The sequence below is a fragment of the Neofelis nebulosa genome, chromosome 3 (genome assembly GCF_028018385.1).
Source record: "Neofelis nebulosa isolate mNeoNeb1 chromosome 3, mNeoNeb1.pri, whole genome shotgun sequence".
Lineage (NCBI taxonomy): Eukaryota > Metazoa > Chordata > Mammalia > Carnivora > Felidae > Neofelis > Neofelis nebulosa.
The window spans coordinates 194,694,329-194,719,090 of record NC_080784.1 but is presented as its reverse complement, the minus strand read 5'-3'; the positions used below and the strand labels follow the sequence as shown (position 1 = coordinate 194,719,090).

At 39.2% G+C, this 24,762-nt stretch overlaps 1 protein-coding gene across 11 annotated transcripts in view; it reads right to left on the bottom strand.

Annotated features, from left to right (window-relative positions):
- Nucleotides 1–24,762, bottom strand: part of LDB2 (LIM domain binding 2) — a 384,443-nt gene that overhangs the window by 72,827 nt on the left and 286,854 nt on the right. For all 11 annotated transcript variants that reach the window (XM_058723024.1, XM_058723021.1, XM_058723025.1 and 8 more), the window contains exons 3-5: nt 11,755–11,927; nt 4,539–4,661; nt 1,674–1,757 (exon numbers count right to left, since the gene is read on the bottom strand). In XM_058723024.1, the coding sequence (XP_058579007.1) occupies nt 1,674–1,757; nt 4,539–4,661; nt 11,755–11,927 (380 nt within the window). The remainder of the gene's footprint in view (nt 1–1,673; nt 1,758–4,538; nt 4,662–11,754; nt 11,928–24,762) is intronic.

Below are 24,762 nucleotides of genomic sequence, written 5' to 3'. Positions count from 1 at the left end.
GCCTGTCCACCCATCCTCCTGGGCAGACCCTGGATTCCTTCTGAGCAGGGACCACAGGACTATTTACTGAAGAACAACCCAGTTCAGGGCTGCCAAAATGGTGGTGGTGTTGGAGCAAAGTAGGGTGGTGGGCAGCAAAGCTGATCCAGCTCTTTCCTTGTCTGGATTTGGCTTTGGGGCATCTAGGCTGGATGGAAAAGGGCTCTTCTCCTTCTACTCAGATGGGGGACACAACCATACTCATGGTTGATCCTTCCGGAGGCTTCTGGCCTGGCAGCCCGAGCGGCCAGTTGCTCCAAGACCTGGCTCCCAAGTTACTCTCCCTCCTGACTCTCTTGGCTTCTCACTCCATGTCCCAGCATCATTAAACTGCTTGGAATTCCATCCCCTAACCCATCATGCTCCTTCTTTTCCCTCTGATGGGAGTGTCTTTCTTCCCCTTCCTCTTGTTTGCCTTTGTTCATTCTTTCATACTCAAGTCAGGCACCATCTCCTCCATAAAGCTTCTCTGATGTAGTCTTCTGAGAGGTCTCCCTTCTGCACTCCCATTTTTCCACTTGGAGCTTTCGGTCATGGCATTTACCATTTTGTATATAATGTTCTCTCTATGAATCTAGCCCTCATAGGAGTGGGTTTCTTCATGGCAGGTGCCATGACTTTCGTCTCTGAATCTTCACTGTCTAGCCCAGGGCGTGGCCCATGGCACTGAGTGCATGACTTGGAAGCATTTATTCAAATCATTGTTAATTCACAGAAGAGAAAGTCCAGCCAAAACATTTCAACATTTCCACATATGCAAAATGATTGTGCATAGAGGGTTGTGAATTCAAAACAAAATTCTCAAACCTACACAGCACTCAGGAATAAAGAAACAACAGCATGAACTCCATGATGGGGTGGGGGCCTGAAGAAGTGGCTGCAAGTGACAATGATGGAGCTCAGAAACAAAGGAATGTGGAATGTGGCCGCTGCCTTCTTGTGGAGTTTGGAGGACAATGCTTGCCTTATGATGGAAATCATATTCTCTACCTGCAACATGGCGACCGCAATTCTACATTACACACCACTGTGACATATGTTACCCTTTTAGACCAAATATGGAAGCTAGAATTATTATGTAGGCAGAGAATCTTGCCTAACCCTTAATTTTTAAAAATAAAAACTGACTTCATATCCAACCCAAAAAATCTGTTACGTGTTACCCAGAGAGTTCTTAAGAAGACTTAGAAATAAATGTCTGTGTTACACCGTTGGGCTGCCCTCTTTCTGGAGGCACACAGAGTCTCCTCAGAGACACTCCTTGGGTGGAGATGCAGAGGCAGTGAACTCAACAATAGTACATTCGAAACCCGAGACAACCACAAGGGGCATAGCACCCAAACATTTGATGAGCAGACATTGCTAGCCTTTGAATAATGAATTCCAAGAGTCATACAGAGAGAGAGAGGGAGTTCAATCCTGATGATGTCTAAGTTTGCTGTTTTGTTAATTAAACCCCATCCCCCATTGGACACACACACACACACACACACACACACACACACACTGTGGCGTAAGACAACATACATATTATGCTATATTGCCTCATTTTAACTCCTTGGTTCAAGATACATATAAATCTCTAAAGCACTTTTCAAATTCATCAGGAAATGTAATCATCCCATTGGTCTTACCCTGAGGTAGTTGAGGGTGAAATTTGTTAGTCCCATCCTGGTGATGTTTTTGGATAGCTGATCCAGGACCTGAGGATCTTGTGCCTAAAACAGGAAAAGAAAATCGTATTTTTTATCTCTGCATCATGGTGCCAGGAAAGTCTCGGATTCTACTACAGTTGCTAAGAAATGAAATCTTGACACTGTTGGTTTTTCTCAGAGGGGAGGTTGCTGGAGATAATTTAATTTACATTTTGAAGACACTTGAATATAATGGCTCAAGAACATTTTTGGATCACTGGTGCAAGATCTATGGCCAGGTAGAACCAAAATGAGTCAGACAAGCTTTCAGTCCTTGGGAGAAATAGCTTTACTTCCTTCCACCAGTGAGACGCCACGCGTCTTCAGGAGGAGGGTCATTAAGCCAGGACACTTTCAAGTCTTTGGCACTCGCCAGAAAAGGCAGGGCCCCTGGATTTGGTAGAGCCATGCTTTAGGACTGGCCTTTGTTTTGTGTTGTGGTAGTGTTGTTTTTAACAGCTTGGAGTCCAAGACTATATTTGAAAACTTTGCCATTTCTACCAAATGGCAATATATATATATATATATATATATATATATATATATATATATATTACCATATATACCATACATATATATATATATACATATACACACACACACACACACACACATATATATATATATATATATATTTAAGAATTCTAACATTCCTCCCCATTAAGCTAAGGCTAGCAATAGATGTTCTCAACAATTTTCACCCCGCACATCCTCCAGGACTGTAAGGGGAAACATCACATTTTCCAAAATATCCGCCACGTGTAAAAGAGCACTGTGGCATTCCATAGGCTACCCCAGTGTTCTGTTGGGCTAGAAAAAAAAGAAAGTTCTTTTGGATTGCCTTGTAAAGTGAGTCTCTTGGTTGATGCTCTTTCTTTCGGTTTGTCTTTTCTTCTTTCTTAACTGGTAGAAACAAATTGGAATGAAATAGACTCAAGTAAGCACCCTTTTGTCTTCCTGCCTGCAGTCATGAGACAATCTAGGTTGTTCTAACACTTTAATTTATTCTTTCCTGTACTTAATTCTCCTCATAGTCACACAACCACTTGGCGTTGTGTATATCAGTAAAAAAAACAGATGTCAGCAAGAAGAGAGCTGGTCACTTCTCATGTCAATTTCTGGAAAGGGCGTCTTCTGTGAGTATGGAGCCAGTATTTATGGAACCCCTTTCACGAGCCAAGAAAAGCTGGTTCTCTAGATATTCTCTAGTCATGACCGACATCAAGGAGCTTCCTTTGCACAAGGAGGACAGGATAATAATAAATGAATGGAACTATGTTGCTGCTGCTGTTAAAAGCCAGTCACCACTACTTGAAGAGGACCTACTGTGTGCCAGGCACTGTTTTATGGCCTTTACATGCATTAACTCTTAATCCTCATACCAATCAATCCTCTGAGGCAGACTCTATTACTGTATCCATTTTACAGATGAAGATCTAGAAGCACAGAGATGCCATGCCACTTGCCCAAGGCCACACAGGAACAGGGATACACCTATGTGGTCTCATTTTAGGGCCCAGGCTCCCGACCACTAACCTCTGCTGTCTTTCTGTCTATTTTGAAAACAATAAGAGTGACAACTCCAAGCTGCTTCAAGGGGAGCAAAGGATGTGAACTGGGCTTTGAAAGTTGAGAAGAACTTGGGGGTATGGATAGGAGGGAAGATTGGAGCAGGGGAGTAGGGCGCCACAGCAGAAAGTGCAAGGTCAGTGAAAAAGGTAGAGATTGGGTTAACCAGTCGGGAGGAGAGGGTCGAGGACAAAAGCCTGGGGACACAGACTGGAATTGGATGGTTGGGAGACAGCTTATCAGCCTGGGTTCTGGAGTCGGTACCAGCTGAGTTGAAATCTTGATTTCCCACTTTCGGGCTGAGAAGCATGGAGTAACTTATCAAGCCTGAGCCTCAGTTTCCTCACTTCTAAAGCAGGGAGAGTGATAAGGCACCTCTCTGGGTCACTGGGAGGATTAAATATAATGTGTACAATACTTAGCACAAGGCCTGGCATAGCAAACAGCCAGTAAATACTAGCTATTGTTATTGTATTCTCTTTTGATTGTACAGGGTCTTAAAAATCAGGCTCATTAAGTCTGATTTTGCTCCAAAGCTTTTTCACAGAAACTGCTGCATCATGCATTATGGAAGAGGGATTTATTTAGTCAATGCCTTTGACGCCTTCTTCAGGGACTGCACTCAGCTAGCTCTTAGCAAGTCTTACCCCTCACACACATCCCCAACTTGGCATTGAATCTGGCCTTGCACCTAGTTGGTGCTCAATAAATGTGTCATGGTTCATGGTTGAATGAAACCGAGAGAATCCCAAATCGTCTGCTTCACTCCAACACCATGGTTAGGAGGGACGTTGACACAGATCTGAGGTACATGAGCCCCACGTCTTGTCAGCTGGTTCTAATCAAGACTGGAAACTGTTTTTCTTACTTCTTGTTTTATTTCTTTCCCCAGTTATACATAACAGGTTTAATAGCCCAGGCAGAGCAATACTTGATAATGACTCCATGGAATTTAAGAAAAGTACAAACTGTTTATTGCGGTAACCTCAGTTTGGAGTTTAAAATAGTAAAGTATCAAAAAAAAAAAAAATCTCACAACACACCAAGCTCACAAACAAAGGAGAGGGAAAAGGGCCTGTGGAATAAAATGGTTGAGGGAAAAGCTCAAAATTGAGAGTTCACTGCCCAGCTTGTGAAGATTGTTGGCATTCTTTACAGAGAGAGAACCGGACTTTTTCTCGTTGAAGAAAGAGGGAGTAAAAGAAAAGACAGTAAAATAGTGATGAAATTACTTACGTGCATGGCTAGAATGCTCCTTGGGACTAACTCTCTGTATTGTCTAATGGTAAAGTGCCATGTTTTTATTCTCATGAGATCATCAAAGGTGAACTCCAAGATCAGTCTGCCTTCTGTACATACCTAGAAGCGACAAACATCACACTCATTGGCTGTGCACCTTGTGAATGCCACATTTTTGTAACTCACACGTCAGCTACTCAGCGGGGTCTCCCTGACTGTCCTTGGGCAGCACCGTATCTCAGTAAGGATGTGACACACAAGTGCTTTATCCACAGCACAGTGAGGCAAGTGTGAGCCCTAGAATCTGTGGGTCCCGAAGACGGCACAGTTGCTCACTAGCCATGATTTACTAGTAACTTTACTGGTTGCCACGAAACTCTATGAGCCTCTGTTTCTTCATTTGCACATAGGGGACCAAAACCCACATTATTGTAATATTATGTCAAAAGTGTGTACCTGCGAAAATAATACCCTCCCCACCTCCTTTTACTTCTGTTGTCATCATCTTTCTACCATCAGAGCTTGAAATCTTGTTCTAATCGTGGTTGCCCTACTCTGGGAGGAAGTATCTCCTAAAATTATTTATGCTTACGTGTGACTTACTACAAGGTTACCCAATCAGAGGAAGTTTTCATTTTTAGAGACAAATTCCAGGCATGTTTAGAGTGTATTCCTTCAATCACATGCTATGAATAGTGACAAATTTTGCTTGCATAGAGGCATGCTCTCTTTCGAGGAAAAATATATACTATTAATGAAACAGAATTTGTGAGGCTCTCTTGGGGCCTCTGGCTGGCTCAGTTGGTGGAGTGCGTGACTCTTGATCTTGGGGTCATCGGTTTGAACCCCATGCTGGGTGTAGAGATTACTTAAAAATAAAATCTTAAAAAAAAAAAGAATTTGTGAGGCTCTCTTCCGTGACGAAGTGATCTTTGACACGGTAGTAATTTTTTTCTTCTTTTGATATTCAGGTCAGTTTTAGCATGTAGTTCCTATTTTATTTACCTATTTTGTTTCACCGTTAATGACTGTGAAATAGAAAATACTAGGTAGTCAGACACCACTGATCCCACTGATCCAACTTCAGCTAAAAAATAGTGGCAGTGTATGTGTCCAGTTTACATAATTACAACTGCTTATTCAGTTGGTCTTTGCTTTAGAGCAGGTGGAGGCTTTGATATCAAAGTCCTAGATTCACATCCCAACTCTACTTTGTACTTGTTTTGGAACTCTGAGGCAACTGAATACATCCCCCGCGTTCCAGTTTCCTCCTCTGTGAAATGACAATAATACTAACCTTACTCTGGGTTGCTGGGGAAATGTATGATGATATTGTGTGTGTCGATTGCCCAGTATTATACTTGGCACACAGGAGGATGATAGCAAATGATAGCTCTACAGATAAAAGAAACACAACCGAAGAACCCTGGACTGGTGGTTGTCATAAAGTGCTCTCTGAGACCTAGGGATCCACGGAGGCGTCTCAGGGGCTCTGCTGGGAAGAGTTCGGCCTTCTCCTAGACCATGTGATCTCCACCCATTTTTTCAATTCAACCAGAGCAGCTTCAGTTCTACTGTTTCAATACATTGGACTTCTGCTCAAGCTTTTTTGGAGAAAGCTTTCCTATGCTAAGAACAAACATATAAAACTTTGGAAGCCACTGCACTACACAATTTTTAAAACTCATAAATAACAATTCATTCAACAAGGGGCATGTTCATTCTGAAAATTATACTCCCTGAAGGTAATTAGCAATTTACCTAACTTTTTATGAGATGTTAACAATCATTTCTCCCTTTGGGAATCTAATACGAAAGGCCGCCATTCATTGAGTTCCAACTATGTCCTAGGCACTGGGTTAGGTGCTTTCTGTTTACTCTAATTTAAGGTAATGTTTTTTTTAAACGAACTAACAACCACTACAAAGAGAATTAGTAACATGTGTTGATAGGGCACTACTTAAGAAAGATGCTATTGCCATGTGCCATTTTCATTTTTTCAAAAGTCTCAGGACTGTGGGATGATTACTGATGACATGGGTGAAGACCTCTAACTGAGCTGCTACTAGCAGAATCTGCGGGTAATTTCTGGCATTTAAGGCACTTTGCCCCAAAACTGCTCGAAAGAATGGTCTTCAGGGCTTCCTTCTGACATCTTAGCCATGATAGTTGTACACTCTGAAAGAGGGGAAGACTTTCATGTCCCCAAACCACTCCTCTAGAACACCCTTAGCACTGGAATTAATTCACCAAGGGTTGCATGGAAATTAAGTTACACAATTCCCCCTGGGGTGTTAGTAGGACAGAAGCCACCTGCATTGAAAGCTTTCACAAAAGGGAGGTGACCGCAGCCAGCCCGTGACAGTTGAAATATCCTGACAGTAGAGGACAGGGATATTTGGATGCTACACCTTTTTAAAGAAAGGGTATTGTTAGGTGTTTAAACAAATATTAGCCCAGTTAAATGTCATGCTTTTTTTTTATTATTATCTAATCTATTTGTTTTGTGTTTATTAACCACAAACTCAGGGCAGACGTAGGTTCTGGATTACTTCTACTGGAACAGAATTTCATAATGATAAGGTATGGATGTAGTCCTTCTGATGAATTACTCAACTGTAGTGTCTGTAAGGTCAAGTAAAATTGTGTTCTCTGTTTACTGTGACGTAGCAAACCAGTTGAGGACCCTTATTGCTATCAAAGCGTCCTGGGTCTACAAAAGGGGAAACTATAATAAGCCTTGGGCTCCTCCTTTGTCAGCCAAAGCCAAGAAATCAGCTTTCTCCCAAGCAGGTCACGTGCAAGAGAGGAATCCTTGAAAGTGAATCCACATTGACTGTTTTGGATGTTTTCCTGAAGGAAAATTCAGTGACTTCCTTGAATGGAAGAATGGAGAAGAATTTGGTCACTGTTGGTCTCCCCCAAGTAGTGATACCATGGCCTACTCCCAAGCCCTATTCTGCCTCACTGCCTCCTGCCCCCATCATGGCAGTTGAAGGCTTTGTGATTTATTTCATATGCAACAATCAGCAAATGGAATAAAGGCACCTAAGGGGGGGGGGATATATATATATATATATATATATATATATATATATATATACATTCCTTGTTTGGAAATGGTAAAAAACAGACATAGCTTTTAAAGGGGAATTAATATTTTCTCTTTCCAGAAAAATTCTGTGCATTGCTCTTAATCAATACAATTAACATAGCTTTTATCTAAAGTTGGCCTTTTTTTTTTTTTTAAGCTGCCTTTCACTTGGAATCCAAAATCAAAAGGGTCCCCAATTAAGAAAACATTTTCTGTTGTGCTGAATTCATGTTACCGTACTGTGAGCTCTGACATTTTGTTTCTGTGGTAACCAAAATCAGCTGATTAGTTGGCATGGCAACAGAAAAGATGTAATCCCAGCAGACACGCTCTAATCAATGCCCCCAGCACAGATGGTCTCCGGAGGATCAACAAGAAAGAGGCTGGCAGGCATTCAGCGGATCACGTGCTAGCTTGAGACTAGGCCAGGAACAAGAGAACTAAAAAAGAACATTTCTCAAACTAACCGGTAGCTTTTTAACCCTTTTCTTTCTTTGGCTAATTGCGAAGCAATGTTGACCATGCCATTGCACAATACAGTGATTTTCATAGAGCTGTTACGAAAAGAAAATGTGCTTTTCAGGTAGAAGTGTTTACTTAATTTGCTCAGTCTTTATGCATGAAATACTGCTTTCAAATTAACAAGCGCACAAAGCTCATTGTATTTTATGTAGAGATACTCTATCTGTAAATGTATATTGAAATGCATATATATACATATATTAGGGCAATATGATCGTTGATATTATAATAATTTGATTGGAGTTGGGCTAGGAGTAGAAACATATAAATCCTGGAGGATGATGTTGTAGACAGGCTAAGATAAGAATGATGTCAAAGACATGAATGAGTGTTCATCTAGGAAAAGTGGCTGGGGCATTTCCATGGTACTTTTCTATAGTAATAAATAATTGCATAATAAATAATTGAGACCAGAGAAAGCATAAAGCTGTATTTACAGAGTGATAAGGGTGTTCAGTCCTGGCTGTGATTATTATTTCAGTTTGTAAAATCTAAAAGTAACCAGATGTGTACCCCAAAGAGGAGCCCAAAGAGGGCTCCTCTCGGCATCTGCCGGCATCCACACCCTCAAATATAATTCAAGGGTCTTTGATTCTGAAAACCTTGGTGATTGCCCTTCAGATTATTGAGCCTTGTTTTCAATTTGATTCAAAATTGAATACAGAAAAGAAAGGCTTCGTAATGTGTGTCTTAAAACTCTAATTACATATTTATCCATAATCTATAATGTTCCTAGGATCAGGAAATTGCAAAATGCACACTATACTCCTGGGTAATATTAAATATTACTGTTGATTAGGACTGCAGCTGATTTTTGATTCACCAGTTGACCAAATTTTCATAAAAGCAACTCGGAACCACTGGGTCAAATGCTATTGGGGGAATTAGAGTATATTGATAGTCTAAATTAGAACGATGTGATACTGCCTGTACTTAATGTGCTAAATAATTCCATGTACAGCAGCCTCCCCTTTAAAAATAGAGCATCGGCTTCCAGGCTATATTTTTCTTTGTGGTACTGAAAGGTCATTAGCTCACTGTTTCATACTAAATAGTCATATTTTATTACATGAAGATGGCTTATTTTTAATTAACATAAGAACAAAAGAAAAACTGGAAGGATTCCTTGGGTAGTGTAATGATCACCAAGGAGCAAAAAAAAAAAAAAAAAAAAAAGGAATGCTTTAGAATTTTCTAAAAATAAATGTGCATAATTAGCATCTGGACTAAGTCCACATAGCTAAGCTACATTTCCCAGAAAGTGGTATTTTTCATCATGGTATGGAAATATTCATTACAAGAGTTGGGAACGTATTGCCATGGAGGAGAGGGAGTGGTGATCTAAATAACTGAAGCTTGGGGCCGAAAGAACTGAGTTCAAGAGGATGCTCCCACCGTCTTCCTGGTGACTATCTCGGATGCCTGAACAAACCACTCGGCCAGCTGAGAGGGGCGCATCCGCAGATGAGGAAGAGTCAAGAATCAACAGAAGAAAACTTTAGCTTCTTGATTTGAATGAAAAAAAAAAAAGAGCACTTTATTATTGATTCATCAAAAGAATGGGATTTTTTTCAAATTTAAAACCAGTCCTGACTGTATGGCACTTTAACCTCAGAGCAACTGACTATGCTCATTTATGAGATAGCTTTGGCCTGAAAAGAAAGACATTGGAAAAATATGAATGATAGGGCTGCCTTTTATTATATATTTTACATGCATATAAAATGTTATATGTTTTATTTTAAAATTATTTATTATAATAAAATTATTATAAAATATTATATTATTTTACTTCCATAAACTATTTTATGTGTTATGAAAGGGCTACCACAAAATGCATTTTTACTTTCCATGGCTGTAGGCTTTGGAAGTAGCTTCTTCATTATAGCTGTTTTATTTAATTCTCATGGATTTCTTTTTTCCCTTAAAGCATAAGAAATTGGTGTGTTTTTCTTGATTACCTAAATATAATGCTAAGTTTAGACAAAAACAAAACAAACAAACAAATAAAACCATAATGAGCTAGCAGAGAAAGCTTTTCTCTGTGGGGCTTTGACTTTGTAACATTCAAAATAGGTTGTATAACCCATCTAACATACAAGATTATGGAAATATTTTACATCTCCAAAATGAAGTGAGGCATGGGCAGATTAAACCATCACCCAGGTGATCATTCCTTTCCACATATCAAAACTCTCTTCCCAGAATACAGTGGGAATGTACTTTGTCCCTGATCAGCAACCTTCCTTTCTGCTCAACCGTTAAAAAGGAAGAAAGAGAAAAACCCAACTCTTATCCTGTATTTAAAAATGTCTATTGACAAAATCAAGATACCATAAGATCGATGACATTTGATGATTTGCTTGGCATTTTAGAACTATTTTCTTTGCCCGTGTGTGTGTGTGTGTGTGTGTGTGTGTGTGTGTTTTAACATCATTGTGAGCACCAGAAAGATTAAACTGTACCAACAAGATCAATGGATACTTTACATGATAAACATTTTATTTCTATTCTTTCAGCAAAATTGAGCACAGGTAACAAATACATCTTCAGTTTGGTAATTTGGGCTTTTTGCAATTAACCCTGATAATTCAACTTCTGAACTATAAACAGAGGATCATCGTGTGTGTTTTCAACTAAAAGAGATAGGTGCTATCATTAATATTACAAATTAGTTCAAATTGAGTCTTTGTGAAAATGCAATGAACTAGTGTGCATTAAAACAAATTTCGGTTTGTCAGAATCTCTAGCTAAATATTTGTTCTGAGGAATGTTTCTACTTGGGAGAAGACATAAAGGGATTGTCTGTAGTGTCCCAGAAAGGTCTTTGCCCAGGGGGACGTTCCATCTGTCAACTGTCTGTGGACAGGAAGGGGTCATAGGTGTAGAACGTATAGAAGCCAGGTTGATTCTCTATCTCTTCTCTTTCATTTTACATCCTTCAAGGTCCTTGAATTCTGCCTCAAAGAATGTGTCACTTGCTCCTCCCTCCACAACCCTTCCCCTGTGTTCCTATTCTCTCACAACCAGCCTTTGGCTCTACTGTGCTCACTTGCTCACTGACCAACCAGCACTTCCTAGAATTTGGGGAAACAACCTTTAAACTCTGAATTCCCTAGTTTCATTTATGTTTTTATGTTCCCTAGAGATTACAACTAGTTCAGTTGTAGTCAGTTGACTTTTTCCCTGTTTGTTAACATTTGAATTTAGCTTTAAAAAGTGTGTCATTTCAGAAACAAAACACAAATACTGACCACACAGCAATGGGGAAATGTTATTTTAGCTGTAGAAAATTCTTTGTATTACAGTCAAAATTCTAATTTAGCAACTTGGGTTCGACAGACAGCCAATGCTCTCTCCCTCTTAGTTCCGAGGCTCTGTCATATTTGACTTTCAGGTGCTCTCTACCACCTGCACATATCTTAGAAGAGTGTTCACCAAGAGTCTAGCCATGCCACAAACAAAAGAGATGATCTCATAGTGCTGAGAGAGTCTGAGATGTGAGAAATCAGCTCAAAGTTCCAGAAGAAAACCACAATCATTATCCTTCAATACACCCACAGAGAAACAAGCCATGTTGCTGAGGGTGTCCTGTACCTTGGTAAACATGGGCTTCCCATGCTGGGTGACCATAGCACACTGGTCGCAGTCCACTGTGATGGATGAGTTGTGGTATGACTCTTTCGAGTGTTTGAGGATGTAATACAGGTCAGTCACCCCTCCTTCAAACACAGTGCTAAAGTAACGAGGGATAAGGGTCCTGCCGATAGCTGGGAGAGAAACACAGAGAAATAAACCATTAACACAAATATCCAAAGGTCCCATGCACCCCACATTGTTGCCAGACCTCCAACAGCTACGAATCATTTCAGGAAACCAATCATACCAGGAGACAAATGTCTTTCGTTTATAAACAGCCATGACCCTTCTGGGTTACAGTTAGTAAAACAACATCTCCAACTATTCAGGGAATATTTGTACGTTCATCTCTTCAGATTTTGTGTCCACTGAAAGTTGATCATGTAAGGGTTGATACTTTAAAAATAAGGGGAACAGAATCATTGACTCCTTTGGATCTCATAAGTATCCTCTAAGTGGACATATTTTCTTTTTTTTTAAGTTTATTTTATTATTTATTTTTGAGAGAGGGAGAGAGACAGAAAGAGAATCCCAAGAAGGATCTGTGCTGCTAGCACAGAGCCCAGTGCGGGGCTCGAACCCACAAACTGTGAGATCATAACCTGAGCTGAAATCAGGAGTTGGAGGCTTCACTGACTGAGCCACCCAGGCACCCCAAGTGAAAAAAAACAACAAAAAAACCCACGTTCAACTGACTTGGAATTTTCAATGAGCTGTTTATAGAGCAGTCATCTAATCATATTTGATTCATAATAATGTAAATTTTAATAATGTAATGCTTTTTAGTGTGCAAAGTATTTTGGGGTGTTATTTCATTGGATCTTAAGAACAACCTCAAGACAGTAAGGAACTGGAACTCAAAAGGATTATTATGCAAAAAACCAAAAAGGTTATTAGGACTGTATCAGAGTCACATGACTTATAAGTAGATAATTGGGGTCTCTAACTCCAAATCTGCAAACATTTGCTCTTTCCAATACCTTGTCTCCAAATGCTTTAATGAATGGAAATTTTTAAAATGCGATCAGGATCAGAATATACGAAGAGGTCCATACCTATGTAAATACTGATTATTCTATCTGCTTCTGGAGCTGGATAAGATTTCTTTCTAGAACAAAAGACCAATTTTAAGAGAACCTGATACCTTCTACTTGGTCTAAATTGGTCTCTTTGATTGTATGTGTCCTGCCTGTCCTGCCCCATTTTAGTTTGAACGATTGGTAAGTAGCTGGGACTCTCTGATATAGGAAGCCTAGAAACACCTAACAAGCCCTTGCTTTAGCAGAGATTTTAAATCCTCTTATGCTGAAAATCCCAACTCATAATATCAGGAATTTTGCCTATGTGCAGATTTTAAGGCAAAGTACTAAAGCACTCTCAAGCGATCCAAGGTTTTTAATAAATCTCTTACATTCACTGTGTAATGCCTTCTGAAAGACAAAAATGATATTTAAGGTAAATAAATTACCAAAGAGAGCTTCAGTATGAAAGATCATGCAATCTTCACTTGAATGTTTTAAAATGTTTAATTTCATTTTCAAAGAATCAATATGAATCCATTCCATATGTATCTATATCTCTTTTGTACATGGATTTGGAAAGAAAAAAAAACTGTAAAAAGAATATCCTGCCAAACTGTGCTCTGAAGTAATCTCTAAAGAATCCTGCTGTGGATGACTAGTCTCTGAATAATTTATATAGTTGTTATTGCTTCATATTTATTGCAGTAAAATCAATCAACAAGTGTGTGCTAAATATTCCAGGATTTTTGGCAATTCCGTTCTAAATAATCCTTACACATACATTTTCCAAATACTGCTTAATCCCTAACAGCGCATGTTCATTTGCTAAATATAAAATTCAAACAAGAGTGATTTCAGTCCATCATGTCTTTAAACATATGCACAGCTGATACCATAAAGAAAACTCTGTTAATGCAAAAAGCCTTATTGTACTTTGCTAAACAGATAAAATTAAGTTAATGCATTTCAAATATTCCAACCTAAAACGAATTTCCATAAAACAGCTCTAGTAATTTGACATTTTGGGATCGGTACTGTGGAGAATAAATACAAACCATAAAAATGTAGATGCAGAGTGAAAATATTTCACGACAATATCAAAGGAATTGTCACACTAAAAAGGTTACTCCAAATAAACACCACTGGAGTAGCCACATTATAGTTTATTCATTATGGATCCTGCACCATTTAATTCCTTTGCAGTAATCTCTGTGATGTATTATCATCATTTTCATTCACAGAAAAAAAAATTGAGCAGGGAAAAAGTTTGTGACTACTTAACTTTAAACCTAAATTTTAATTACCTCTCCAATTCCAGAATACGTACGAACTATATAGTAAATATACTTAGAGGGAATGGAGCTTTGCTTTATTTAACATTTTCAGGCACTCTTGGAACTGACTGTTAAGGACACCTGAGGTTTGTGTCCGGTCTCCTTTCTTTGTGGGACGGCCCCTACAATTTCCCCCATGGTCTTGTTTGGACCATCGCTCACAAAGCTCTATCATCCACTGTGGTAGACTTCTACAGGTGGCCCCGATGAACCATGACAATGACGTTTACATCTTTGTGGATGCAGTCTCCTCTCCTTACATCTGGCCTGGATTCTGTGATCCACTTTAGTCAGCAGACTGTGGCACAAATAACCTTCTTTCAGTCTGGGGCGAAATCTCACCAAGGCTTAGAAGCTTCCACTTTGTGTGTGGGTGAGAAGTCAGTGGCTATGTACAAAGTTTACTCTAAGACAGCCATACTTTGAGAAGCCCAACCATTTGGAACAGTCACATGAAGAACCGAGTCTTCCAGCCGACACCCCCAGCTGAGCTCCCAGCAAACAGCCAGCACCGACCTGCATGAGGGAGGCTATCCTGGAAGTGAATCCTAGAGCTCCAATTAGCTGCCTCGAGCTGGTGTCACATAGAGCGGACAGGAGCTGTCCTCCATATGCTTTGCCCAAATCGCAGAATCATGAGTAAATAAAATAAATGGTTGTACGTTTAGCCAATAAATGTTTCATGTAACAGTGGATAATCTTAACACCCTTTCAACTAATTTCCTAGGCTACAATGATGAGCAAATCAGAATCCTTCTCTGAAAGATAGAGAGGGCAGTCTTGCTCCTAAAAATGTGAATTATAGAAATACAGAAGCTTGCATGGAGAGGAAAGCAGATTAGAGAGACAGAGAGTCTTTGTAGACTGACCCGGGACCTCATTATAGTTAGGACTGAAAGCCAGCCCCGTCCCTGGGAGGTCCCGCTTCTGTGAGATCTGCACCCTGCTTCTTCTGCTGATGTCAGTTTGTGTTTGCTTTTTGTCATTTATAAACAGAGGAATCCTCATAAATGCTGTCCTACTCTAGCATGGATAGGGTAACGAACACTAATGTGAAAATAGAAAGGAAGTGAATGAGAAAAATTCACTACGAGAGGGAGCGGAGTCTTTTTGTGCGACATCTTGTGTTAGTAACTGATGAGGATACACAAGCTGTGTCAGAGACCGTATTCGTTTTTCTGTTGCTGCATAACAAATCACTGTACACTCAGTGGTGTAAACTCTCTCTATGGATTATCTCATCGTTCCTGATATTCTGACCTGGGTCTTGCTGGGCTAAAATCAGGGTGTCAGTAGAGTTGTGTTTCTTCCTAGAGGCTCTAGGAAAGAATCTGTTCTTGCTTTTTCCCACATCTAGAGGCTACCTGCTTTCCTTGGCTACGTCCCCTTCCTACTTCATCCAAGCCAGCAATAGTGGTTTGAGTCTTCCTTGTCTGCCTCCCCCTTCTGCTTTTGAGGACGCTTGTGATTGCATTGGACCCACCCAAATAATCCAGGATAATCTACCATCACAAAGCGACATATTCTCAGGTACCAGTGATTAGAACCGGACATCTTTGGGTGCCATTGTTCCACAGAGGCTATCTTTGTTAAAGAGTTTTTGTTGTACAAGAGAGTACACTACAAAATACCATGCGCACACAGACACACACACACACACACACACACACACACACGACAAGCAATATATAGATAATGTGCAGTGAATGGGACAAATAGCCAGAAAAAAAACCACTTGTGCTTAAGGAAATCACTCTACAACTCATTCATAGATTTCTTTTATAAACATTCACTGAGCCCATAGTAGGTGTAAGGTTCCTTGGTAGGCGCTGGACACACAAAAAGAGATTTTTGTCCTTGTCTTTCAAACTCAGTTGTAGCAAGAAAGTTAACAAATATGTAAGTATTTATAATACAATGTGATAATAGATTAAAAAAATGGACTTGTGATTTTGAACTCTTTGCCAATTTCTTCTGAATCCTGATTTCAATGTACAATTTTATTATATCTGAAGCGCTGAAAAGATGAAAATGTCCTTTTAATTTAGTAAATCGTGCAACCACACTGCACACCCTCATATAAATTGCTTGAAATCAGTGAACATTTCAGAGTCGAATTTGGTGGTCTCCTAACTCCTCAGGTACACCAGTTCTGAATCGATTTAAGTTTTATACTGTCATGTTCATAGGCTTCACTTACACTTTACATTTATATTTTAATCCTTGGAATTAAAAACCATTTCAATAACGATACACCTAAATCTGCATCGTGCTCCCATGAAAAGGATTGCATCTTTCAAATATTCTTGAATAGATAGTAAGACTATAGTAGATTCTAAAAGAAATTCCATTGTTCTTATACATTTAGGTCAAAGTTCCAGAAGCTGGGAAGGGGAAGTGAACATGACAGCACAGGGAGATTTTCTGTGGGTGAAATACAGGGAGATGGAATACAGTATGTATTATTTATCTATGTACTTATGAAAGACAAGAAAATGACAGATTAAATTATTCAGGAGCCTGAAATGTGTATAATGTCTAAATAACACTCTACATTGCAGGTAAACATTTAGAAATAGCTAAAAATATACTCCTAGGTAATTTAGATGCTGAGCTCTGAATTCCAGTTCCTTGGGAGGTTTTTGTTGTCGTTCTGTTTTGTTCCCAACCATTGACTCCCACTCTCCAGAAGTTCTTGCCATTGGAGTTGGGAGGCTGACGGTGTTGTGGAGCATTATCTAGCTCCCATCTTTTCTTGTAGGTGTTACTTATAGGACGATATCTACACCTGCAGATATTAGCGATTTTTTCCCCATTTAGAAACCAAATGGTACACACTGGGAACTCTTAATCACTGAGAAGCTATAAACCACCGTGCGTCTGTTGTTTTGAGCATTCCGTCTCTGTTAATCATAAGGAAATACTTTTTAAAACTCAAGCATGTGTGTAAGTAGTTCACATGAAAGAAATTCTGAGCAGAAAATAATTGTATGGGAAAATGTTCGAACTGGCAATCAAAATACAAAATAAGGTAATAACGACAAAAACATAAACCTGGCGAGGTTGTGGTAAAACAGACATACCTAAGCACTTCTGGGCGATTCAACGTAGCAATTACTCCTCATCTTGAGAATCTCTAGTTCTCTAATAGCTTATTAGGTGTAAATACTCTTGCCCAACTGCAGTTCTAACGTGCAGCTCTTACGTGCTCTGAAGTTCTCCAAGTCCTCTGAGAAAATACTGTCTAATGTTATGACTTTTTGCTTTGGGGTGATGATTCACTATTCTAAATGCCTATATTTTCTAACTTTCAAAGACAATTCACTTCAAAAAAAATGAAAAGGGTTGAGAACCCTAATTAAAATGTGGAATAAAACGATATACTAGTATTGGTACCACTTAACACTTGGCAATTACTTAACTAATGATTTTTCTCCTGGCTGGAAAGAGAAAGCCATATAACCACATATTTGTGTTTTCAATTAGGCAAAATTAATTATAATAAAATCATCAATTACTACGGTTTAAAAAAAACCCTTTTTTTGGTAGAATGATAAGGACACATTGGTTGTCTGAATCTGGGTAGTTTTATACAGTTGTTCTAAGGCTGCAGTACCTCAGAAATCCACATCAAAATTCTACTACTGAGATAAATAATAAACACAAAGATTCATTCAACTTAAACTTATCAGTATTCAGAAATAAGTGAATGCATTATTCTAACATGTAAATGGAGATGCTCTTCTTAGCGAAATAAACAATACTGGTGATTTCGTCTATGGTAAATAGCATAAATAGCCAAAACAAAGGACATAACATATGCTTGAAATTAAAGGGGGGTGATAGAGGTTCAAAGCAAATTCCTTCGTCTTGAAAGGAAAGCAGGTCAAACGAACTTCACTTTCATAAATTGGCATTTGGAATCTTTTATTAGCATATCTTTTAATTCCAACACCTTTTACTTCTTTCCTCAATCACACCAATTTGATTTCAATATCTTCTTTCTGATCACGTCTCTTACTATTCCAAAGATTCATTCATTTAATATATGCTTATGAAGCACCAATTACGGGCCAGACATTGTTCTCGGTGCTGGACATAAACAGCAGAAAAGTGGAGAGGTAGATGACCTTGGTGGGGAGGGAGGGCAAGCTGGTTTAGACTGGATGGCCTAGAAGGCGGCAGTGAGAAGGTGATAACGGAGCTGATTCCTGATTGCACAGGGCCATAAGATCTGGGAATGAAGAGGTCCAGGCCCCGGCACCGGCAAGGGCAAAAGCCCCAGGACAGGAATGAGTTTGGGTTCAATGAGCTTGGTGTACCACAGTATCGGGAAGAAGGCAGCTTGGCAGGTGCACAGTCGAGGAGAATGAGATGAGCTCAGAAAAAAAGAGGCGGGACCAGATTATGTGGGGCTATCTAGACCATGGCAAATGGCTTGCAATCTATTCTTAGTGCAAAGAGACCTCACTGGAAAATTTTAGCCAAGGATAAGATCTGATGAACATACTCTACTCTTCTTACATGCGTTATTCATCTGCCAACAAAATCCCAAAACTCCGCAAAAAATGTTTGATCCTCCCAGAAATCTAATAGGCATTTTTTCTTCCATTTTCTACTCACGAAACAGTTAATAACTTGACTAAGGCTTTACCCACACCACCTTGCGTTAGTTGCTGGAGAGACAAGGATGACCACAGTAGATCCCATCTTGCTCTTAGGGAGCTTCTGATCAAGCAATTCTTAAAGCTATTAATTCACTAATTAAGGACAAGTGAGATGTGTGTCATGGCTCTCTCTTGTTCTGCACTGTTTATCCCATACTTGACACACAATTAGGATCTATCACATATCTGCTGAATGAGTTGATGCGATCCACGAATGGATTTATGGGTTTCAAGTTATAGAAACTCACATGTAAGTCTGTCTCATTTCATCTCATTTAATTCAACAAACACTCTGGCATATTCAGGTAATACTGGTTTCTGATTCTGTTAGCTATATCACGGGGTATTTCTCTCAGATGTGTGCCTTTCATTGTGGGCAAAATTCTTTTACCCCTTTATCCAAGGTACTGACAATAACATAGTGCAGAATGGTCCACAGCCATGGCTGGACTTCCTACCATGAGCCAATATCCTTTGGGTATGAATTCAAAATCCTTTACTGACTCACAGAATAAGGCCATGCTCTAGTTACTGATGCCTTAGGGACCTGGTGCAGGGTCATTAAGGTGTTAGAGAAAGACCTAAGCTACAGGATGAATTGATATCAATTAGGTATAGGGGGCCAAGGGAGCAGCATGTGTTAGGGAGCACGGTGCATTTCCCATGATTTGGGCTGCTGCCTAGACCAGACATTATATATTTATACCTTAGAGGGTCTTATCTGGATGAACTACTCTATTACATAGATTTGTCTCACTAACTTCCTGTGACAATACCTTATTCTATTACTTATCCAAAGTTTATCATGCAGTTTACATCTGATAGATTTGTTTCTGCCCTCTGCATTATTTTTATTTCAACACTTTCATAACTATGTTCTCTTCTTCAAGATGGGCCTTATGATAATTTTGAAAGCTTCCTTTCTCCTCCCACCCAAAGTTGGAAGGAGGTTAATTTAAATTAAATTTGATTTACTAAGAAAGATTGACATCTCTAAAATAACCAGTCTTCCCATACAGGAACATGAAATGTTTATCCATTTGTATAAATCCGTATTGCTATCACAAAAAGATTCTGTTGTTTTTCTGTAGTTTCTTAATATATAAATAGCTAAGATTTCTTGTTAAGAGAGTTGTTAAATATTTTAGTTATGTTGATGGTTAATATAGTTCTTTCATTATATTTCTATTTGGAACACAAGACACCTAATTGAATGCTCTTATCAATTTTAATAGGTTTTTGGAAGATTTGAGTTTTCTAGGTGAAGAAATTGATCATTCCCAAATATTGATAGTTTGGTTCCTTTCTTTCTTTCCAATATATTTATAGAATTACTTCCTCATCTTATTGCAATGTTTAGAAGAGAACTTCTAGGAAAATGTATTAAATAACGAGGGAAGTAATAGGCTTTCTTTCTTTTTTCCCCCTGAATTTTTCAGGGAGTGCCTCTAGGATTAGGGGAAGTGCTGTATGTTGATCTGAAATTAGATCACATTACTTATAATGGGAAGAAAATCAAATTATTCTTCTAATTTTTGTTTTAATGATTTTCTTCTTTTTTATACTGATGGATGTTTAATTTGATCAAATGACTTCTTGGTTACTATTGAATTGGTTGTCTAATTTACCTTAGAAAGCTATCTATTAAGATATTTTCAAATATTGAATAATGTTTTTATTCAGGATAAACCTTGCTGTCTCGTGCACACACACACACACACACACACACACACACACACACACACATTTTTGTACAAATTTTTGCATAAATTCAACTTACAATTCACTGATTCCTTTAACAAATATCCAGGCAAGTGGTGCCTTATATAACGCACTATCCTACATACTAGATTAGAATGTTAGAGCCAGAAAAGATCTCAAGTTTAGTTCAGTGATTCCCAGTAGCATTTTCTAATTCTAATGGACTTCTGGAGATTTTATTTTTATTTTTTAAAATGTTTTTTAAATTTTACTTTTGAGAGAGAGAGACAGAGACAGAGCACAAGCAGGGGAGGCGCAGACAGAGAGAGAGGAAGACACAGAATCCGAAGCAGGCTGCAGCCTCTGAGCCGTCAGCACAGAGCCTGATGCAGGGCTTGAACTCATGACCTGCAAGATCATGACCTGAGCTAAAGTTGGATGCTTAACCGACTGAGCCACCCAGGTACCCCAAGGGCTTCTGGAGATTTAAAAATGTACCCCTAGATAGTTCCATGTTTCCAAAATGCCATTAAAACCAAGACTATGTTTAGCATGTTTCTCTGATTTGAGTAGGAATGAACTCAAATTATGGCGATACTGATTAGCTCCTGATGAGTGATTATGAATAGTGCTTAACATGTGTGGAAAAAACACAATACAAAATACTAATAATTATTTAATAAATGTAATTATGTTATCCATGATTATATTCCACACCATCATTTTACTGCAGAAGAACGTAACAGCTAGAGAAGTAAAACTGCATTAGCTACCTGGAGCCAATGTGGGATAAAGTAGAATGCTTGTTGTTTTTAATCAACCAGGATTGGTTTATTTTTATACCTAAATTTGATTTTTATTAATTTTTAATAAATCACTGTTTATTATATCTGATTTCTTTTTGTAAGCATAGAGCCAGACCTCACTTTCTAACTCGAAAATATATTTCACCTTGCCAGCTGGGTGCTGCCACATCATGGAGCTGTCACCAGTGTCCACTGGGCATTTCCATTGTTTTCATTTTTTTCCACCAAGTAGACATCCAGAAGAGAAATTCAACTTCCAGACATGGCAAGTAAAATCCTTCTGTGTAACTGGCACACTGTTCCCTACCTCTGATGACCAAATCCTGAAGACCTGGCAACGATTCCATGGACCCTCGTGGATGGAAGAGCCAGGAGATGGGAGGTGTATGGATCCCTGAATTGCTAAGGACCAGCTGTCACATATTGGGAAAACCCACTTGAACTTTGGAGCAAAAAAGGCTTTTCTATTGCATTAAGCCACTGAAATTTCAAGATATGTTTGTCTAAGCAGCTAGGGTTAACTAATACAATTACTATAGTTCTAATGTTTCCATGACCCTTGATGGACCCTTGTATCCATCAAGGCGAGTGACTTCACCCCTCCCTTTGTTATCAGTATGTTAGGTAGCCTTCTAGATTTTTAAATTATACATTTATCTCCATATATATGTCCCCATAGAAGACACATATCATTTTGTGTGGGTACTTTTTGTCTTGTTTTACGTAGAAGTTATCATAATAAATGTATCTACGTGGAACTTGTCTTGTTTTACTCAGTAATATATTTTTGAGCTCTAAGGCTAATTCATTAATTTTAAACACTGCATCGTATTCCAGAGTGTAGCTATTTCACACGTCATTTCGACACTGTCATGTTGAGGGATGTAGGGATTGTTTTTTTAATTATTTCCAGTGGGGTAGACACTGAAAGAGGAAAAAAAATATATCTATTTAAATTTAACTAGTTACCAGTAATCACCCTTCCCAGTGCTGTGACAAATTTACTCCTTACTAGTCCTGATAGTAGGAGTACGGGTTTCACTCACAACTTCACCAGCACTGAATATTGTCAAGGTGTACATTTTTTTTTGCCATTCAGATCACAAAGTGTGTCCCTTCCAGAGGGACGGTGGCAGTCGTCTAGTCCTCAAAGCCTTCTCTACATGTAGATGATGAAATTAAGTAGTTACTCCAGCTCAGGTGGTTATTGCTGTGAGTGAATCATCCACATTTAATGTTTTCAGATGATTTGCGGGATTTTTTTTTTTTTTTAATTTTTCACACAAAACCCATTCACTTGGCTCAAGGGAAAAAAAGGCCCCAGGAAAAGAAGTGAGAAAATGACATTCCTTGTTTTTTCAAAGGTGCCAAACTTCAAGAATTCTTACGACATTATTTCAATATGATTTATTGGGCCATCTCAAACTCAAACCCATGGGGACACCACAAGTCATTCAATTTTATGTTTTAATATCAGCACAATTCAATGGGGTTAGAGAAATGTTGCCAGAGAAACAGACAAATGTGTGTGATTCCAAACTTAATAGAAAGCAGGGCTTGGCAACCTTCAGCAATGAATGCCGAGAGACGATTTCCTCCCTGCAGAGAGGTGCAGACTTGGGTAAAGGGGCCTTCCCTCCAGGCTGGATATTATACAAGACATTCCCTCTAAGGTGCTAAGTGGTCACTAAAATAGAAGCTAATAAAATTTGACCTTTTAAAGTGGATTTTGAAGTCAAAGGAAAGGTTTGTAGAATTAAAATAACAAAGGGGCTGTTTCCGCCCACCTTTCTATTGACTCCACTGCAGTCCCATCCATTTCTAGTGTTTCCTTCCTTGCCGAGCTCCTCCCAAGTTTTGCCCCAGAAGCATCCTCTGCCTCAGGGTCCTAGATCCTCCTCTTTTGCTTCATCCTAGGTGTGAAGCATCCTTATACCTATCTACAGCACCACAACCTCTGGTTGAGCAAGATTACAAACTTGGGTGCTGCAGTGAAACTTCCGGATGCACATACCGGCTGGGCCATTTAGTCATTTGGTGGACGCGGACAGATGACTTATGCTTTTGACACCCCAGTGTCTTCCTTGGTCAAACAGGAATAGAATACTCACTAATTCGGCGAGCAGCTACAGGTATTAATAACATCACTGCACGTGTAAAGAGCTGAGTACGGAATCCCACTCCGCTAAGCATGAGTCAAAGTCATTACCCCCTGAACACTCGTCTCTGCACAGTCCGTGAGACTTACCTTACTGCACTGTAATCGCCATTTTATTGTCTTTCCTTCAGTGACTGTAGTTCCCCGAAGGCAGGGAACATTCCCTGATCATTTCAGGACCACGGCACATTCATGATGTAAACAGCTACTTAAGAGAGATTTGGCACAGGATGAACGCGGACTTGGCATGTCTATGGAGACAGTCAGCCAAGCTCAAGCTGGTTATGCGCACATGCAGGTTTCTGACAGAGGCAAAGCCACTTCCAGGGTTTTGGGCAGAGAATCAAAATCACAGGGAGAAAATAAGTTTTTAGGGGCCCGTATCTGGAATTTTCACGTCTGAATGCTCTAGTCGTGATAATTAAGGATTAGAGACTAATCATTTTGAAAGATTCATTTTGGGGATTAAGGGTAATTTTGAATTTTGCAGGTAAGAAAAACGTCCCATCTGAGGAGACTCCTTAGTTACAATGGGCTTCTCTCTTATTTTGTTTTTGTACAATTCATGCACATTTGAAGTTCATAAAAGAAAAAAAAGATGCTTCTTTAAAAAGAAAACACAAGAGGGGCACCTGGGTGGCTCGGTCAGTGAAGCAGCCAACTCTTGTTTTCTGGTCAGGTCATGATCTCATGGTTTGTGAGTTCGAGCCCCGTGTCGGGGTCTGCACTCACTGCATGGAGACTGCTTCAGGTCCTCTGTCTCCCTCTTTCTGACCCTCTCCTTCTTGCACTTTCTCTCTCTCTCTCAAAAATAAATAAATGTTAAAAAAAATGAATTAAAAAAGAAAAAGAAAACAAAAGAAAAAAGAGAGAGAAACAGAAAGAGAGAGAGGAAGAAAGAAAAAAGAGACAGAGGAAGAAAGAAAAGAAAGAAAGAAAGAAAGAAAGAAAGAAAGAAAGAAAGAAAGAAAGAGAAAAGAACAAAAACGAAAGAAAGAGAGAAAGAAAGAAATCCTCCATTTGCACGCCAAGTCAGCATTCCAGGGGCACTTTACAGGGAAGTAAAAATCCTTGGAAACGAGAAGTAGTCAAGGAGGGTCAGCTTCGCATTCCACACAAGTCCACTGGGGGCTGTGCCTCTGACCCTTAGATTGTGTCTACAAGAAAAGGAACAACCATTCTGACAGTGAATTAAATGTTGCAGAGTCTTTCTGACAGCAGGACGTAAGGGCCAAAATGCACCCACCCAAGTTTGATAAAACCGCATGGGCGCCAGCT